The following is a 20,530-nucleotide window of genomic DNA, read 5'->3' as shown; positions in this document are numbered from 1 at the left end:
AAGGCAAGTCAACGCAGTTGCGACGTTGCCTCTTTTTAACCTTGTTATGTAAAAATTAGTAAGAAATAAAATACTGATATAAATCACGATATATATAATATAAATATCATGATATATATCACGATATATACAGTGATGAGCGCACTAATAACCGGCAAAATAACGCAAAAGATGGAAAACATATTAAGTTGTGAGATAAAAAGAGATGAATCTAGTGGAGGTGTTACATTTAGCGATAGTAACTTATAAATTGACATTATATTGATTATTTCCCACCTTTAGACGTATCGGACGAGTTTGAGAAATGCCACTGTCAAAGTGACAGTTTTAGTTGACATACTCTTCTGATACGTATAAAGGTGGGAAGCAATCAATATAATGTCAATTTATATGTTACTATCGCTAAATTTAACAACTCTACTAGTTTTATTTCTTTTTATCTCACAATTTAATATGTTTTCCATCTTTTGTGCTAGTTTGCCGGTTATTAGCATGCTCATCACTGTATAATATAAATATCATGATATATATCACGATATATATCGTGATATAAACTGCGCGTCATAGAAAACGGGCACCCTAAAAAATGGGTAATTTTTGAGGTTGCGTATCTCCTAAACCTGTTGTCCGATTTAAGTGATTTTTTGAATATCTTATAGCCTTATTCTTTGCCAATATCACTGTAATAACATTTTTGCTAAACAGGTAAATTTTCATTGTATACCGGGTGTACAATTCAAACTGGGTTTTTTTCTGAATATTCGCAAAACCCTGTGAAATATCCTAGCATTTATAAAATACTGAAATTAAAACCCAACTATAGCGTCAGGTTTTTTCAACATTCTGTTTTTTTATTCATTCGCTTATGTTGGATAATACAAAAGTTAGGTACTTTTACAATTAGCCATGTTCTTTTTTAGTACAGGGTGTTTCTAAACAAGTGCGACAAACTTTAAGGGGCAATTCTCCTTTAAAAAATAATGACAGTTTGCTTTATAAACTTATGTCCGCAAATGCTTCGTTTGCGAGATAAGGGATGTTGAATTTTTTCTTACAAACTGACGATTTATTTACTGCTTTAAAACCGGTTGAGATATGCAAATGAAATTTGGTGGGTTTTAAGAAGTAGTTATTGCACATTTTTTGACATACAATTAAGAATTTTATATTCACCATTGGCGTGCATACGGGTAATATGGTCGGTCATATTACCCGTATGCACGTCAATAGTGAATATAAAATTCTTGATTGCAAGTCAAAAAATTCGAAATAACTATCTCTTAAAACCTACCAAATTTTATTTGCATATCTCAACCGGTTTTAGGGCAATAAAATAAATCGTCAGTTTAAAAAAAAAATTCAACATCCCGTATCTCGTAAACGAAGCATTTGCGGACATAAGTTTATAAAGCAAACGGTCATTACTTTTTCATGCAGAATTGCCCCTTAAAGTTTGTCGCACTTATTTACAAACATCCTATACTGATGAAGAACATGACTAGTTGTTAAAGTACATAACTTTTGTATTATCCAACATAAGAGAATGAATCAGAAAACAGAATGTTCAAAAAACCTGAGGCTATAGTCTAGATTTAATTTCAGTATTTTATAAAGGCTAGAATATTCCACAGGATGTTGCGAACTTTGAGAAAAAAACACAGTTTGATTCGTACACCCGGAATATAATAAAAATTTACCTGTTTAGCAAAAATATTATTACAGAGATATTGACAAAGAATAGGGCTATATCATATTCAAAAAATCACTTAAATCGGACAAAAGGTTAAGGAGATACGCGACATCAAAAATTACCCATTTTTTAGGGTGCCCGTTTTCTATGACGCGCAGTGTATATCAGTGTATATATATCCTCGCGCCCTGAAAAAAACATGACAGTTTCAACCTCAGGCGCGGATCCAAGGGGGGGGTCAATGGGGTCAATTGCCCCCTCCTTGAGACTTCGCCTGGTGTCGCCTTTTTTTAAGAAAGATAATTACGATTGAAAATAAATAGTGAGTTTTGTGTCCTGTTGACAACTGAATAACGGAATGAAACATAAAACAGAATTTCTTCTCCAAAGTACGTGTTCTCGGTCTTACTGTATGGTGTCGAGTCTTGGACTGCGAATAAAATCGATCTAGTTACCTAATTCGCCTTGAGGCTTTGGAAATGTGGTTCTATAGAAGAATTTTAAAAGTATCTTGGGTGAAGAAGATTCGAAACTCCACAATACTAGAACGTCTCAGCAAGACTACTGAGATTATAGAAGGCATCAAGAAGAGAAAAGTGGAGTATTTTGGACATGTAATAAGGAGAAGTTTCAAATATAGGTTGCTACAAAATATTATGCAAGTGAAAATAGAAGGCAAACGCAGTCCAGGACGAAAAAGCACTTTCTGGTTGATTTAAGGTGGCAGTGATTAAAATTAAGATAGCTATGATAGTAACCAACGTTCTGAAAGGACATGGTATACGAAGAAAAATAAAGTAACAGCCCATACCGAAAAAGAATCCTGCGTACGCGAGTGACGAGAAAATTTTTATTTCATTGCCCCCTCCTTGCAAGGTTGCTGGATCCGCCGTTGTTCAACCTCCACAAGAAACTTAAATACACCTCCGGATATAGAAAACAGAAAAATGCTCACGTACTTAAAAACACAGACGGAAAAATTTGTAATCACGAACAACAGTGCAAAGAATGGGAAAGATACATCACTGACCTTTTTGACGATGTTTCTCGAGAAAATGCTCCACATACTACCTGTGGCAACCAGTTAGACAGAGGTCCCAGTATACTGAACTCTGAAGTCAGAAAAGCAATACAGCAAGCCAAAAACAATAAAGCACCCGGACCAGATCAAATCCCTGCTGAGCTACTTAAACTTTTGGATGAGGAAAACATTTCCTACTTAAATACTTTCTTTAACAAAATTTACAACGAAGGAAAAATACCAGATGATTGGTTGGAGTCATTGTTTATAACATTACCAAAGAAAAGCAGGCCCACCAAATGTAGCGATTTTAGACTAATCAGTTTGATGAGTCACGCACTTAAGATATTTTTACGAATTATACAAAACCGAGTATTCCTTCTGTGTGAAAGTAGATTGGGTAATAAGTAGTGTGACCAACTAGCCCGAAAAATCCGGGACATGGCCCGAATTACGAAGTCGTGTCCCGGCGTCCCGGACAAGGCTTCCGGGCCATCCGAATTTTCAACGTTTTGGTAAAATTCTGTTTTGAAATTTTGAACACATTATTCTTCTAAGAATTCATATCAAATTGAATTGGTGGGACGAAAAAAAGTCGACAAATTCTAGAGTGTAATACTAATACCACATTCAAAACGCATGCATTTTATATCGTGGTACTATAGTTCTACGAAAACTCAAACTCTGGACTTTTTCCCCTTTCTGTATTTTAATTATCGTCTTCTGAAAAGAAGATTCAAAAACATGAATATCAAATAATGATAATTATATTTTTATATTAACCTAAGGTTCTATTTACATGGAAATCCAACATCAGTTGATTTTCTAATTTGTCCTTTTTGAGAACAATTTTCGTGTTGGAGTCGAAACGTCAAAAATTAACAAAAACGTAATTATCATTACAACCCATCCTGCTAAAAAGAAAATTTAATGTTGTTTAAAAATAATAATTATGAAAATGTTAAATAATCAATAAAATGATGATATCAATAAGTACTATTATACTTATGTAAAACAAATGGCCCGATTTTCACTGAAAAGTCCCGGATTTTAGGTATTTTTTTCAGCACTGTCCCGAATTCGACTGAATTGGAGTTGGTCACACTAGTAATAAGCAATTTGGATTTAGAGATGGTCTAGGAACTAGAGAGGCACTATTTTGTATGCGCGTTCTTCTACAAAAAAGCTGTGAATTCCGAAAGAACGTTTATGTATGCTTCATCGACTTCGAGAAGGCATTCGACCGAGTACAACATGATATACTTTTCAATTGACTACAGGCAGCAGGACTTGACCACTACGATATAAGACTGCTAAAATTCTTATATTACAATCAAGTAGTAGTCTAAGAGCTAGTGAACCCTTCGACTAACGGTCGTCCTGTAAGGCTAGAAATTTTTCTAGTGATAATTCATAGCACACCAAAGCTAAAAACCATGACCTGGTAGGCCTCAGCGGTGCACGTGTATCTACCAGGTGAATCGAAAAGTGCAAATTTAGGGGGTAAAATAAACTTTCTCCTGTAAGGTTTAAATTTAAGTATGTGTTTGAATAAGTCATTTAGAAGAAATGTGTACAATGACAGGCGATTCTGAAGAGCATAAGACCTTGCCAGGCGAGGGGAAAGATTAGGGGTGTTTCCTAAAATTATTCTTTTTGCATCGAACAAATTTTTTTTAGGTTTTTTGATACATTCCAAACAGAAAACGTCTTTAGTGATTTTTCTTTTAAGTTAATAGTTTTTGTTATATAAGCGATTGAAAATTCTGAAAATTGCGAAATCGGCCATTTTTAACCCTAAATCGGACATTTGTCTAAAAATTTCAATGTTGCCAAGGTACGTAGATATTCTTTAAACATTGATTGATGAAATCCCGAAGAGTTATTTGCAATAAAATATCGAAAACCCCTTTGTTTTTTTAATTGCTAATCAAGCGGGCGCGTCACTGTAGTATAAGTGAGGACGTTTGAGTTTGCATAAATTCATTATCTCGAGAATGGGCAAATTTCAAGAGAAATCCTCAGATAGGTCGAATTTTATTTTTGAATTAGGACTTTTTGGCATATATAATATAATACTAGTGACGTCATCCATCTGGGCGTGATGACGTAATCGATGATTTTTTTAAATAAGAGTAGGGGTTGTGTGATAGCTCATTTGAAAGGTTATTTAATTCTCTATTCAGTAATATAAACATTAACATAATTATTTATACAGGGCGTACAAAAAAAGTTCTTCTATTTGTCAAATTTAATCAAAGTTAATTTAATAAAAAAATTTTTTTTTAACACCCTGTATAAATAATTATGTTGATGTTTATATTAGTGAATAGAGAATTAAATAACCTTTCAAATGAGCTATCACACAACCCCTACTCTCATTTAAAAAAATCATCGATTACATCATCACGCTCAGATGGATGACGTCACTAGTATTACATATATGCCAAAAAGTCCTAATTTAAAAATAAAAATCGACCTGTCTGAGGATTTCTCTTGAAATTTGCCCATTCTCGAGATAATGAATTTATGCCAACTCAAAGGTCCTCACTTATAAATACCACAGTGTCGCGCCCGCTTGATTAGCAATTAAAAAACAAAGGCGTTTCCGATATTGTATTAAAAAAAACTCTTTGGGATTTCATCAATCAATGTTTAAAGAATATCTACCTACCTTGGCAACTTTGAAATTTTTAGATAAATGTCCGATTTAGGGTTAAAAATAGCCGATTTCGCAATTTTCAAAATTTTCAATCGCTTATATAACAAAAACTATTAACTTAAGAGAAAAATCACTAAAGACCTTTTCTGTTTGGAATTATTCAAAAAACCTAAAAAAATTTGTTCGATGGAAAAAGAATAATTTTAGGAAAAACCCCTAATCTTTCCCCTCGCCTGGCAAAGTCTTATGCACTTCAGAATCGCCTGTCATTGTACACATTTCTTCTAAATGACTTACTCAAACACATACTTAAATTTAAACCTTACAGGAGAAAGTTTATTTTACCCCCTAAATTTGCACTTTTCGATTCACCTGGTAGATACACGTGCACCGCTGAGGCCTGCCAGGTCATGGTTTTTAGCCTTGATGTGCTATGAATTATCACTAAAAAAATTTCTAGCCTTACAGGACGACCGTTAGTCGGAGAGTTCACTAGCTCTTAGACTATAGCATCTATCCAAGTTGGAGATAGCCGTACTGAAAAACTACCCATCAAACGTGGTGTGCGACAGGGTTGTGTTTTGTCACCCAGTCTCTTTAATCTGTACTCTGAAGAAATCTTTAGGGAGGCTTTGGACGACAGACAAGAGGGAGTAAGACTGGGCGGAGAAGTAATCAACAATATCAGATATGCTGACGACACGGCCATTCTTGCAGAAAATTTAGAAGATCTCCAGACATTAGTAAATCTAGTCGGTGAAGCAAGTTCTCGGAGAGGCCTAAAAATCAATATTTCAAAGACAAAGTGGATGGCAGTTTGAAGGATAAATGTAGATCAAGGCGTGCTTTCTCTTGATGGAGAGGAGATAGAACGAGTAAACCATTTTAAATACCTTGGCAGTTGGTTAAATGTAAATTGAGATTGTGATGAAGAGATAATAACCAGGATTGAAATATCACGTAAGGCTTTTATGACCTGGAAACCAGTTTTATGTAACCGAAGCCTGTCGATGAAGATTCGCAAAAAGGTCCTAAAATGTTACGTGTGGTCTATATTATTGTATGGTTGTGAGACATGGACGTTAAAAACCACAATGCTAAATAAATTAGAAGCATTCGAATTGTGGTGCTATCGACGAATCCTAAAAATATCGTGGGTTTCGCACACTTCCAATGAAAATGTTCTCCAAATGATGAATTCAGAACGTCTGCTCATAAACATCATAAAGAGGAGAAAAACAGAATACTTCGGCCATATAATTAGAGGACCTAAATACTATCTACTTCGCCTTATAATTCAGGGAAAAGTGGAGGGAAAGAGATGGATTGGTCGAAAGAAACTCTCATGGTTGCGTAATATTAGACAATGGTGTGGTACCACGGTAGAAGAATTATTTCGCGCAGCAGCCGATAGAGAGAGGTTTCAGGAACTTGTAAACATGATGACAGCCAACGTCTGAATACGGACACAGCACCTGAAGAAGAAGAAGATATATACAATTGGTGTAGAATGTAAACATACAACGGAGTGACGTCACGACGCGTTTTAGGGTGATTGGTATAAGTTGAATTTTTAGTCGTCTTTAGGGGCCAAACGAAAAACAAACAAAACTTTTTTATCTTTGATACAGGTTCTAAATTATGTTCTGTTGTGATTTATAACATTTTTTTCGAATTTAAAATTTTATGCAAGTTCCCTATTGTACTTAAACGTCTTAAACATTCTTAAACGTCTTTTTTTGTACCTAACTCTTTTCAATATACTGAGACTAGTCTTTCATAAAAATAACATGTGTTTTATCTCGCCAGGTATTAATGATGCACGGGTAAAGAACCCTGGACTCAAGTGTATACACAAACATCAGTTTTTAGAAATGCAACCATAATAGTCTAAGCGCTGGGAGCGGGTTTTGCTTGTGATAAGTAATATGGACAAACTATACGGGGATATGTTAAATTAGTTGTGTACATGACTTTACCCAATGGGCGGAAACCAGAGTTGGGGACTAGGGAAGTTATAAGGGGTCAAAGTCGCGGTTTTATTTTTTTTTGTGAAGCTCATGATCGAGTGCACCAAAATTTGGGAAAAAGTATATCATGACATAACTAAGTAAAATCTCCAGGTGCGGAACGCTACGTGGGAGAAAAAGCAGTGACGGGTAGGGGTCCGTTTTTTGTCCCACAAGCAGCGTTCCGCCTCTAGATATTTTGCTCAGTTACGTCATGTTCTACTTATTCGCAAATTTTGGTGCGCTATCTCGATCACGAACGTCAAAAAAACCCCTTATAATATAATTATATTTACCCCCGCCCCTACACTTTGTCCCCCCTAGCATTCCGCCTCTGGAGATTTTGCTTAGTTGCGTCATGATCTACTTATTCCCAAATTGTGCACTATCTCGATCACTAGGGTCTCAAAAACACTTTATAATTTTTATATTCACCTCTGACCCCAACCATTTGTCCCACAAGTAGCGTTCTGCCCCTAGAAATTTTGCTTAGTTACATCATGACCTATGTATTTCCAAATTTTGGTGCACTATCTCGATGGTCGGGGAGCCCAAGCGGGGACTTTTGCAGTTACTCGAGCGCGTCAGATTATTACATGGTGAGAAACCTTGTACCCTGAAAATGTACCTATACCATATCGCACACCTAGTTCAATTGTGCCACAACTGCAAAAAATTCGAATTTTGGGTTAAGGCTGTAAAATATTGCCTATAATTGCCCATCTAATGCAATACAGCCTGAACTAAAATATTGTTTTGGATAAGTATAAAGTAAGTTACTTCGGTATTTCACTGTAGGGTTTTTGGAGGTTTTGAAAATGCAATATGGCCATAACTGGGAGATGTGGCGATAATATACACTGCCACAATACAACCGACGTTATTAGGGAACTTGCATAAATTTTTACATTCGAAAAAAATGTTATAAATCACAACAGAACATAATTTAAAACATGTATCAAAGATAAAAAAGTTTTGTTTGTCTTTCGTTTGGCCCCTAAAGACGATTAAAAATTCAAATTAAAACAGGTGGTCCAAAATGCGTCGTGACGTCACTTGGTTTTACATGTACATTTTTCCAATAAAGTAAACAGAATTTTAAATTAGACGTTATAAACGTCAGTAGAAAATACATTTATGTGACGTTACAAGTGTTTTTGATCGTTAGACCTATTCATAGAAAATTTGTACTTTTACAAAATGGTTTTATTTTCAATAGTAAACCTTCGTTCCTTTCCTTCAAAAACAGTATAAAACTACAATTTTAACAAACTGGTATATATTATTACAATGATATACGATAAATGTCATTAGAATATAAATATTTTTGACTTATTCCACGACGATGAGCTTGCCAAATACCCAAGTAGGTGGAGGCCAATAAACTAAAGAAGGAGAAGAAGAATATACCTAAATATAAGGTTGTGTCTAGGTATACGCTAACGTGTACGCAAATAAAAAAGTTAGTCAAAAATGAATAACCACTTTCAATTTCGTTGCAAAACGAAAATACAGCCGAACCATATTCCAGTCCAATCAGAGAGTGCTGCAAGCACCTCTACCGGTTTCGAAACTTATTAGTCTCTCATCAGGAGGCACATATGCTGCTCTCCCCGATCCAACCAAAACAAACCCCAGCGTGCAGTCCCGAATTGCAACGAACGAAATGGCATAGATGCCCTAGCGGCAACTGCAAAAAAGTTAGTGTCAGTGATTTCATATTTTTTATTTGTTTAGTGTTTGTTTTTAAATTAACTACGGAGTGTGGACAATTATTTAGTTCTGTTAATGAGTTTAAGAACATTTTAAAACAGTACGAAAAAGATAAGAGACTATAAATTAATATATATTTTTTTTAGTTATAAATGAAATAGTATTACCGTAAAAGATTAAAATATAAGGAAGACCTAAAGCTTTCACAATAATAATTAACTTGTTCTGAAGCTATTATCCTTGTGGCATTTTTGTAATCAACTATTCTAAATGAGAACTAAGCCACAATTTAACTAAAAAATTGATTTTATTAACGTTTCGACTTCTAAACCGGATGTCGTTGTCAAAATACAAAATATTATTAAATTAAACAAAAATGTTGTTGCTTAGTAAAAAATTTTTTCTAATAATTTATTTAATCTGACTAATTTTTGTATTTTGACAATGACATCCGATTTGGACGTCTAAACGTTAATAAAAGTAGTTAAATTGTGGCTTATTTTGCACTTAGAATAGTTGATTATATTCATTCACTTACGTATAAAAATTATTTTAACAATATTTTGTACCTACATGTCATGTAAACTAAATACATATAATTATTTTGCTAACCTAAATATATACTTTTATATTATACATTGATTTATTACAATTAAGTTTGAAACATCTGAATAGTTCTGCTTCCCTTCCCTTAACAAATATGTTTCTATCAAACAAACACTAAACATATCAAAATAGCATGTACCAAAATATATAGTCACTGCGCAAGCTAAATAATGACGTCACTGGCTTGATGAAGTTTAATTCGCGTCTACCTAACTTGTTTATTTGCGTACACGTTATCGTGTACCTAGACACAGCGAAATATAACCATAATAAAAACTAATGCAAAACTATGTGACGTCACGGGCCGTTTGAACTACTTTATACCGCAGAAGACTTTAAATATGTATTTCTCATTTTTAAACAAAACTGAACTTTATTATCTAATAAAAAAAAATGTGCAAGTTCCCTATTCAATACGTTCAATACGGCCACAACTGCAAAAATCAAGAGAGATGTGGCGATAATATACACTGCCACAATACAACCGATATAATTCAATACGGCCACAACTGCAAAAATCAATTGATTTTTTCATTATATTGCCGCCGTATCTCCTAGGTATCGTTTTATAAATGACTTTCTTCACAATGCAATATCGCCATAACTATCAAAATAATAATAACGTTTTATTTTTAATAAATTCTAATAAGATCCAGCCAATAAGTGTATACTTTGCTACCTAAATTGTAATTTTGAAGCAAGTCATTCTCAAAATAAATTTTTTACAGGGCAAAACGCGTTTACTACAGAACGTTTTGCTCATTTCTCGAGAATATTGTGTTTTGCACTTGTGGCACTATTGAACTAGGTGTGCGATATATTGGCTCTTAATACAGGGGAGTTCGTTAAGGGGGGGGGGGCGAAAAAAAATCTATCCTTAGAAAAACTCGAAATCGTCAGATTAAGATAAGGTAAGATAAATACATGCATAACAGTGTATATTTCAAAAATCTGACGATTTGAGCGAGGCGTAAGGAAATGGGTGAGTCCCAAAGTTTCACAAGAAAAAAGCGAATATTTCGCGAAATGAATGACAGATCGAAAAACTGAAAAATATACTTATTTAATATTTTTGAAAAATCTATCGAATGGTACTAAACACGACCCCCACGGAGGTGGAGAGGGGGTTACTTTAAAATCTTAAATGGGAGCTCCCATTTTTTTAGTGCAGATTTGGATTCCTTACGTAAAAATAAATAACTTTTATTAAAGACATTTTTTCGAATTATGGATAGATGGCGCTATAATCTAAAAAAACGATTGTTGGAAATGAAAATTAAAATAAAAATGGAAAGTCCCCACTAAAATGGAAAACTTTACTTAACTTTTTTTGGTTTTAGGACCTACTCTTCACAACCCAATAGGTGGGGACCTATTGGGTTGTGACTGCACATTTAGCATACTTTGCTCCCCTACCACGATCATGAGCGCCACAAAAAAAATAATAAAAACCGCGACTTTGACCCCTTATAACTACCCTCGTCCGCCGCTCTAGTTTCCGCCTCTGGAGATTTTACTTAGTTATGTCATGGTCTTCTTATTTCCAAATTTTGGTGCACTATCTCGAACCTGAACGTCACAAAAAAACCCTTACAATTTTTATATTCACCCCTGCCCCCACCCCTTTGTCGGCCACGCAGCGTTCCGCCCCTGGAGATTTTACTTAGTTACGTCATGCCTACTTATTCCCAAATTTTGGTGCACTACATCGATCATGAGCGTCACAAAAAAATAATAAAAACCTCGACTTTGATCCCTTATAACTACCCTAATCCCCCACTCTGGTTTTCGCCCGTTGGGTAAAGTCACGTACACAACTAATTCAACCTATTCTCGTTTAGTTTGTCCATATTACTTATCACGAGCAAAATCCGCTTCTATCTCTCCGACTATAACAATTTAACTGCAAACTAAACTCAATTGAATTTGTATAGGATGGATTGAAAGGTTCTGTGTTGATGAAAGTACAAAAATATCGCATATAAAATGGGAGATGTTCATAATATTTTTTTACACACTTAAGTACTTAAATCAAAGTGGAAAAATGACAGAACTGTATAAAATAAGTTATTGATAAAAAAACAGAAAATGTGCAAATTAAACAGGCAGTTAACTGAAAAATACAGGAATAAAGAAACAAACGGTCATATGGTATTCATTGATCTTGAGAAAGTATATGCTAGAGTTCCTCGAGAGATTCTGATACTGGCAATCGATAAGGGATGAGTTCCCAGTGCACATGTAAATATTGTTAAAGATATGTACAAGGAAGTAACAATTACTTAAAAAACTCTAACATGAAGTAAAAACCACTTCTATGTAGTAGGTATATTTATTAATAATTTTAAAAAATCCTAATGGATTGAATAAAATGAGTCCAATTCAGAACGTTTTTGGACCTATCAGTCCATCATCAGTGAATTCAAATACTTGCTAAATAACCCCAGAACCAAACAACGGTTGAAATTATAATTCAATCTACATTATGTTAAAGTAATATTGAACAGGCTAAACCCCGATGTTAAAGAATATAACCTCCGGGAACATGGTGAAACTCGATCAAGAAACTCAATCAACCATATTAGGCCAACGTTGACTACCAAGTGACTTGGCCTAAGATGGTTGATTGAGTTTCAACGTTAGTCAACGTTGGCCTAAGATGGTTGATTGAGTTTCTTGATAGAGTTTCACCATGTTCCCGGAGGTTATATCTTTTAACTTCGGGGTTTAGCCAGTTCAATATTACTTTAACATAATGTAGATTGAATTATAATTTCAACCATTGTTTGGTTCTGGGGCTATTTAGCAAGTATTTGAATTCACTGATGATGGACTGATAGGTCCGAAAACATTCTGAATTGGACTCATTTTATTCAATCCATTGGGATTTTTTAAAATTTTTAATAAATATACCTATTACATAGAAGTGGTTTTTACCGAGTTTCTTAATATATGGTATACAGCCAACCTAGGGAACTACCCCTTTTTTAACAATTACTGTTAGGACAGGTGTAGGAGAGCTTGATAAATTTCATGTAAAACTAGGATTGCACCAAGGCTCAGTGCTTATTCCATTATTTTATTCTCATTAGTTTTGGATCAGATAACAGTGAAACTACATGGTAATATTCTCTGGTGCTGTGCTTAATGTATGCGGATCATGTAGTGTTAATAGGAAATAGTGACTTAGAACAAAAACTAGAAAAGTGGAGACAAGCTCTTGATGAAAAAGATTTAAAACTTAGTAAAACAGAAACAGAGTACAGTGGAACCTTGATAACTCGGATTAATAAGGACTGCGGCCGATCCGGGTTAGCCGGAGAATATGGTAAAAATTAATAAAATACGATAAATTCCGTTATAATTGAAATAGCATGAAATATAATATATGCACAGTACACATCTAAATTATGTATAGTTGTATAGAGTATAGAGTATTGTTCATTTCTTGCTAAAAACTCATGCGTAGACAAAAAACACGCAAACACAAACCTACCTGAAGCATGATTACAGAACAAAAGCGAAAAATATGACTGTACTACACACAATATGGTCACAATCGGTACAATGTTATATTATTTAAGAACAGTGGAGACTAAGACCATTGTTTAAAAAATAATTTTTTAAATAGTCTTTTAGTCTTTTTGAACAATGCTAAGACAGTTTGAAATAAATAAAGGAATACAGGTGCCTGTTGTTTCCGATAATCCGAGATAATGAATGTAGCTCTGCCACCATGTGTCATGAGTCATTTTTACTATCGTGTAGTTCAAATTATACAAATACACATTATCTCTCAAATATGATATTACATACACTTTTATTGTTGAAATGTTTGTCTGATGAAAATCGGTCCAGGTTAGTCGGACTTCCGGGTTATCCGGGCCGACTTATCAGGATTTCACTGTATTTGGGATAATCATTTAAGTTTTTCTACAAATAAAATGATATCTTTGGTTAGTAAAATAATTGTGAAAAATAATAGTTTTAAGTAGGTACCTAGGAAAACGGTATTACCGAGTAAATAATGGGAAAATAGGTGGAGATGCATGCAGTAGAATTAGAATTGGATGAATGAAGTGGAAGGAAGCAAGTAGTGTGTGGTGTGACAGAAAAAGTCCAATGAAGCTGAAGGGAAAATTGTATAAAACAGCCATAGGATCGGCTATGATGTACAGAACCGAATGATGGGCAGTTAAAAAGAAAGAGGATGAATGCATGTGACAGAAAAGAGATTGCTTGAATGGATGAGTGGAGTGACCAAAAAAGATAACATTGAAAATGAGTATATTCTGAGAAGTCTAAGAGTGACACAAACTGATGCCAAAATGAGAGAGAATAGGTTAAGATGGTTTGGTCACATTCAATGTTGAGACCTTATATCACCCAATACAAAGAATTGCTGAACTGCGGGTTTCTGGAAGGAGTAGGAGAGGAAAGCCAAAGAGGAACTGAGGAGAGCCTTAGAAAGGACATGTCAGTAAAGGGGATTAATATTGATATGACCCAAGATAGGAAGGCAAAGAGAATAATGAATTAAAAAATCCACAAGGAAAAGAAAAAGTTTTCCTATAGTTGGCTGTATACCATCAATCACAAAATTGGAAAGAAATCCTTTGTAAAAGGTATAAAATTTTTTTATTAAAAATCCCTTAAAAGGGCTACATCACAACAAAACGTTTTCGATTTTTATAAAAAATCATCATCAGTGTTCGATAAACTGGATGCTAGCTGAGCCACAAAAGAAAAATATCTGGGTAAAAACCCTTTACATAAAATATAGATGCCTTAAAAGTGCATACTTCAATAAAAAGGCCTGTGATGGTCACATGGCAAACAGGATAATGCCCTAAGGTAAAGTATACAGGTTTCCCAACACGTGGGATTCAAATTGAGTTGATCACATTTCAATGACTTAATGGCAACTCAAGTTGCTAGTTGAGCCACAAAAAAAAATATCTGGGTAAAAACCCTTTACATAAAATATAGATGCCTTAAAAGTGCATACTTCAATAAAAAGGCCTGTGATGGTCACATGGCAAACAGGATAATGCCCTAAGGTAAAGTATACAGGTTTCCCAACATGTGGGATCCAAATTGAGTTGCCATTAAGTCATTGAAATGTGATCAACTCAATTTGGATCCCACGTGTTGGGAAACCTGTATACTTTACCTTAGGGCATTATCCTGTTTGCCATGTGACCATCACAGGCCTTTTTATTGAAGTATGCACTTTTAAGGCATCTATTATGTAAAGGGTTTTTACCCAGATATTTTTCTTTTGTGGCTCAGCTAGCATCCAGTTTATCGAACACTGATGATGATTTTTTATAAAAATCGAAAACATTTTGTTGTGATGTAGCCCTTTTAAGGGATTTTTAATAAAAAATTTTTATACCTTTTACAAAGGATTTCTTTCCAATTTTGAGAATAATGAATACTTTTGAGGTATATCACTAATCAATCATCTAACCTTTAGGCTCTGACTGGCTATGCATGCCAATAAGAACGTAGAAACCCATTTCTATTATATTCAGTGCGTTTTCAGAGTAAAGAAGGCAAAGAAAGTTTGAGTTAATTTGCATGTAAATTAACTTCTGCATATTCTTCAAAATTAAGCACTTGCATACATAAATATAGTGTTTATAACTTTCACTTTCTCTTAATACCAAATAAAGTGCATATTGTTAAAGATTTACCAAATACAACATGAAATGAAGGAACAAAAGTTAAAGTTCCCATTGAAAGGCTATATGAAAACTTTTGCTAAAGGTAAACAGACGCCCAATGTAATATCTGAAAGGGCACTAACCAGAAGGCGAAAAAAATAGAGTTACTCCTAGTACTAGCGCTTATCAAGAGTTTCTATTATAAACTTTTGATATTTTAATAAACAATAAATAAAAAACTTCATGTCTAAATCATGTTTTTAAAATACAATTAAGAATCAGTATGATTAATATGTAGGGGTACGGAATTTTCGTTTTTACCAAATAAATGCGAATTTCGGCGAAATTTTGAATGCGATAAATGCGAAATATGGAGTTTTTGTTTATTTCTGCGAAATACCTGCAGGTGCTCAACTCGCCCCTAAATAAGTAGGTAATAGTTAGGAAGGTATGGAAAGGGAAAGATTTTAAGGAAAGTTTTCTATTGTAATTTTTGAAAGGATTGTTTATTGTTGTAACACGTGTTGAAACAAAATGATCTTTCATCATATAATAATGTAGTGACAGATCGAAGAACAGCTCTTAAAGAGTCGAATGTCGAAATTACAATGATGTTAGCTTTTACTTAATGTTTTTTGTTGTTTTACTCGTAGTTAAAAATAAATGCGAAATTTTATAATTATAAAAAAAGTAAATGCGAAATTCATGTTTTTTATTTGCGAAAATTCCGTACCCCTATTAATATGTTATTTAAGTAAAATTGATTTATAATAAAAAATGAACAGCTGGCCTTCTAACTAATAAACAAAAACAAATTACTTTGAAATTGATCTTTTATAAATGATTAATAAACAAGAAATACCTATTGATTACCAAATATATTTTTTACAGAGTGAAGGAATATGATCTCATCAATATTTCAATTTGGAAAAAATTAGTTTATTTTACTATAATTGTTATTCTGATAGTATCATCTCTTGTAAGTCAACATTGCTTCGGGAGTGGAGCTACCAGTGGAAGGAATATTCTTTTGTGAATCAAAATATATATTCGCCCGATATTCCCAAATTTCCTTAGTACAAGTCTTGTAGAGCTCCTAGGAAGCACATAACTTCCTTTATTAGAGTGTGATTCCAGCACATATTATGTTATCCAAAGAATTTATTTAAAATACACGTTTTGGATAATGATAGATGTGAGCGTTGTGGAGAGGAAAGTGATTTAGATTTAGATCATATATTTTTGGTTGTTTTAAAAATACAGTTTACTCATCTAAACTAAGAAATAATTTATTAAAATGTAAAGTAGCAGCTCCATGGAATATACCTACTATATTTATTATCACTTGGCTGAGTAGGTGTACACAACTCTTTAATTAACTTTTTAAAAGACAGCAGATTATCATCCCTTTACCCTTAAACATTTTTAGTTAATGTCTTGGTATTTAGTTGTTCTAGCTGTTTAGTTTAGTATTAATACCTTTTAGTTGTTACCTTTGTTTTAAACCCATTTTGTATAACTTTTATTCCTTTTGTGTCTGGCAGTATGACAGTAAGTTTAAGCCAAAAAATTGTCTTTAATGAAAACAACTTACCTTCATAGCAGAGTGCTATAAAGTCAGCATCACTTTTTCTCTGTACATCCCATCTCAACAACCAACCACCTTGGTCATCCTGTTTTGCAAAAATCATATTTTCAACAGTTGTTTCCTGTTTTTCCAACGTATTGTCTTCCATACTATATGTTTCGTCAGGCACATTTTCAAACTCTTGGTGTTCAGCAGTTTCCTTCAATTCTACAACTCGCGGGCACGCACCTTCCGGCTCGGGCTCCGGTGCCCCATTTTCTTTTGGATTGCACTTTAAAAACCGACACCCGATTTCCTCATCACACTGTACTAGATCTTGGACAGAACCACTCAAATTCGTTTCGTTAGCTTCATTCATCGCGACAAATTTTAAGCTTTGTCCATTTTAATTTTTGTATAAAAAACCATTTTTAGCCCTTACATTGAGATGTGGTTGCCATGACGACAGACATCGCGACGACAAAATCCTATGCGGATTTACTGATTTTGGGTTATTACACAGCATCACACAGTTCAGTTCTTATTTGTTTTGAACCATTGATATGTTTACAATGGTCAATAAAGACAACAGTTTTTATAAGCACATATTTTTTGGATATTACACTACACTATTATTTACCGATATTCTTGTAAACGCATTGTTTTTAATGAAACAATTTGTATTTTGTTTTGTATAAACTCTATTTTACAATAAAAATGAAAGTTCTGTTTTTTGTAGACAAACAGCTGATTTGACAGCTTTTAACATCGCATGCGCTGCAATTGTCAAAAATATTTTAGATATTCTCATCTACACTTATGCAACCAACTTAACAGCATTTTATTTTCATTTTTATTCATACTACCAAAGCGCGCTTCCTGCATTCCACTTCTCAAAAATATCTATAATTCAGTATACGCATACATTAAACTATGAAATTAATGGATAATTTTCTGAAACACTTCAATAACATAACTCAAAATTTTTATTTCACGTAACATGAAGAAAAGTGTCAGTCTTATTAGTCTTATAGACTGGGAGATGTTATACAGAAGTTCAGCCACGATTTTCGGAGTCCTGCCTTTTGCAATAGTGGAAGGGTAGATGAGTTACTTACAATTTGTGGAAATATCCACAAATTTTCTGTGATATTTTCCTGTAAAAATTAGATTTTCCCAAAAAATAAAAATAGGGTTTTGCGATGAATTTCTGAGTCCTGCCATATCCGTAGAATGACAGGATACTATGGATTTTATGAAGAAAATTTTTTGGGCAGGAGGGTTGCAAACGGGCCAACGGAGTATATATATATACAAACATGTAAGGAAAATAATGAAATTTTCATGATTTTCTGGGTCCTGCCAACTAAACTTACTTACTTAATCAGTAGACCCATTTGTACCTTTCGGTGTTGGGCCGTTTATAATACAATTTATTAATTACAATATTTTACAAATCTTCTGAGGTGTCCTAGCTCTTAACGAACTCTCTCCATTCCTTCCTATTGGATGCCATCTGTGTTGCTTCCTGCCAAGTCTTACCCTTACTTTGCAGTATCTGCGAGATGTCACTGTTCCATTCTTTAATGGGTCTCCCTCTTCTGTTCTTCCCTATTGGTTTGGCGTCCCACATTCTTTTTACTTGTCTATTATTGTCCATCCGGGTTAGATGTCCGAACCATGCCAATTTTTTTCTCATTGATTGAGTCGAGTATCGGTTTGATTTTGAGTCTCTCTCTTATTTCTTCATTTCTGATTCTATCAGTTCTCTTTACTCCGATCGTTCTTCTGAGGTATTTCATCTCTGCTGACTGAATTCTGCTCTGCTGTCTTTTGTTTAATATCCAATTTTCTCCTCCATATGTCACCGTAGGTCTATAGGTATATTGTTTTGTATATTGTCATATTTTTTTTTTGGTTGTTAGATCGAACCGGGTGGCCATGGGGCCCGTGCTGCAGCCTGAGTAGGCTTATTGCACACCGTTCGGTCTCGGGTTAAACCATCATTGGGTTTTTGTCCCCAATGGGTTCGGGATTACTTAACTTAAAGTTAAGTCGTCTGTTACCTACAAGAGGTCCATTCTCCCAGCTAGCAGGACAAGACCCTTTATTAGGTTCTTTACCTGACTTCTGACACTTAGGTTCGAGTTTTCGACCCCGTATTGCAGTCGCCATCGGGTTTGGGCTGGACAATCAAATATGACATGTGAGGCAGTTTCATCTGCCTCCCCACATTTCCTGCAAATAGGGTCTCCGTGAAAGATCCCCATGTTGTGCAGGTGTTTTCTTAGGGTGCAGTGTCCGGTTAGTAAGCCAGTTACCGCCCTAAGCTTTTTCCTTCCGAGTCGTAGGGCCTCATCGGTTAGCGAGGGGTTTGGCCGCCCCATCATTAACTTGCTGTGCCGCTGTCCCGAAATATCGTTCCAGTGTCGGGTGTGCTGCGCAAGGATCCATTTAGCAACGGCTCCTTTGACAGCCGATTTGGTCACCCCTAGGCCAGGCTCAGGCCCAGTAAGGGGGACAGCCGAGCCCTCTCTCGCAAGTGAGTCGGCTCTTTCGTTTCCTTCAACCCCCGTGTGTCCCGGCACCCACCCGAGTTCCACTCGGTTTCGGTAGGCCAGGGTTTCCAGGTGTTGTCGGCATTCCAGCACAAGCTTAGAGTTAATTCTCCAGCTGGCAATGGCCTTAGGTGCTGCCTGACTGTCCGAGAGAATACGTATGGTCCTATTCTCAAGGCCCATTCGAATATTCTCTACGACGCAAGTCGTGATAGCAGCCACCTCCGCCTGGAATATAGTGGTGTACTGCCCCAGAGGCATAGATATGCACACCTCGGGTTCCACACCATACACTCCAGCTCCAGAGCGCTCGCCCATCACTGAACCGTCCGTGAACCATGTTAGCTCACTCTGCGGTCTTTTATCCCCCTCCACCGGGGGATTTAACCCCCAGCTTGAAGGGAGGATCAAATTGGTGAGTGACCGGACTCCAGTCACTCACCATATCCAGGATGGGGTCACGAATGTGCCCTCAATCCTGGTGTGCCCGTATGACCTTTGCCTCCAGACACCATTTAACTGCAGCCTGTAGGCCCCTAACCTCGCCTCGGCCATCACCAGAAGGTGCAGGGGAGGGAGTCCCATGAGTACCTCCATGGCTGCCGTCGGGGCACTTTTCATTACCCCGGTAACACAAAGTAGTGCTAGCCTCTGAACTTTCCCAAGTTCTTTGGCTGCACAACTTTGGTTCATTTTTGTCCACCACACAACCAGGGCCGCCCAGAGCCAGGCCGGGCCCCGGGGATGAGACCCGGCCGCCCCCCCCCAAACCCAGTTGAACGAAAATTCCCAAAAATCTGATAACTCATAAACTGGGATATGTAATAGTGAACACTCATGCTATTGACACAGGAAGGAAGAAAATTAAAACAGTTTTAACAATTAAACTTTGTTTTTAATTATTTACAATAGAACTGTTAGTTACAACATAACTTTTCTTGCTTTCATATCCGCAAAGTTTTGGATCACGTGGTCGAAATCAAGAGTTTTTGCAAGTTTCGACTCTATGCTTAACAGTCCCAAATCAGATAATCG

The 20,530-nt window shown here is 35.4% G+C and overlaps 1 protein-coding gene across 2 annotated transcripts in view; it reads right to left on the bottom strand.

The window, feature by feature from the left end:
• The window catches only part of LOC114331285 (E3 ubiquitin-protein ligase HECW2), a 955,949-nt gene extending 938,286 nt beyond the window's left edge, over positions 1-17,663 (bottom strand). The window contains exon 1 of one of the 2 annotated variants that reach the window (XM_050656276.1): positions 16,965-17,663. In XM_050656276.1, the coding sequence (XP_050512233.1) occupies positions 16,965-17,316 (352 nt within the window). In that variant the 5' untranslated portion in view covers positions 17,317-17,663. The remainder of the gene's footprint in view (positions 1-16,964) is intronic. The other variant, XM_050656277.1, reaches the window with a different exon arrangement.
• Between the last annotated feature and the right edge of the window lie 2,867 nt (positions 17,664-20,530).

The sequence above is a fragment of the Diabrotica virgifera genome, chromosome 7 (genome assembly GCF_917563875.1).
Source record: "Diabrotica virgifera virgifera chromosome 7, PGI_DIABVI_V3a".
Classification (NCBI taxonomy): Eukaryota; Metazoa; Arthropoda; class Insecta; order Coleoptera; family Chrysomelidae; genus Diabrotica; species Diabrotica virgifera.
This window is presented reverse-complemented; position numbering and strand designations above follow the sequence as displayed.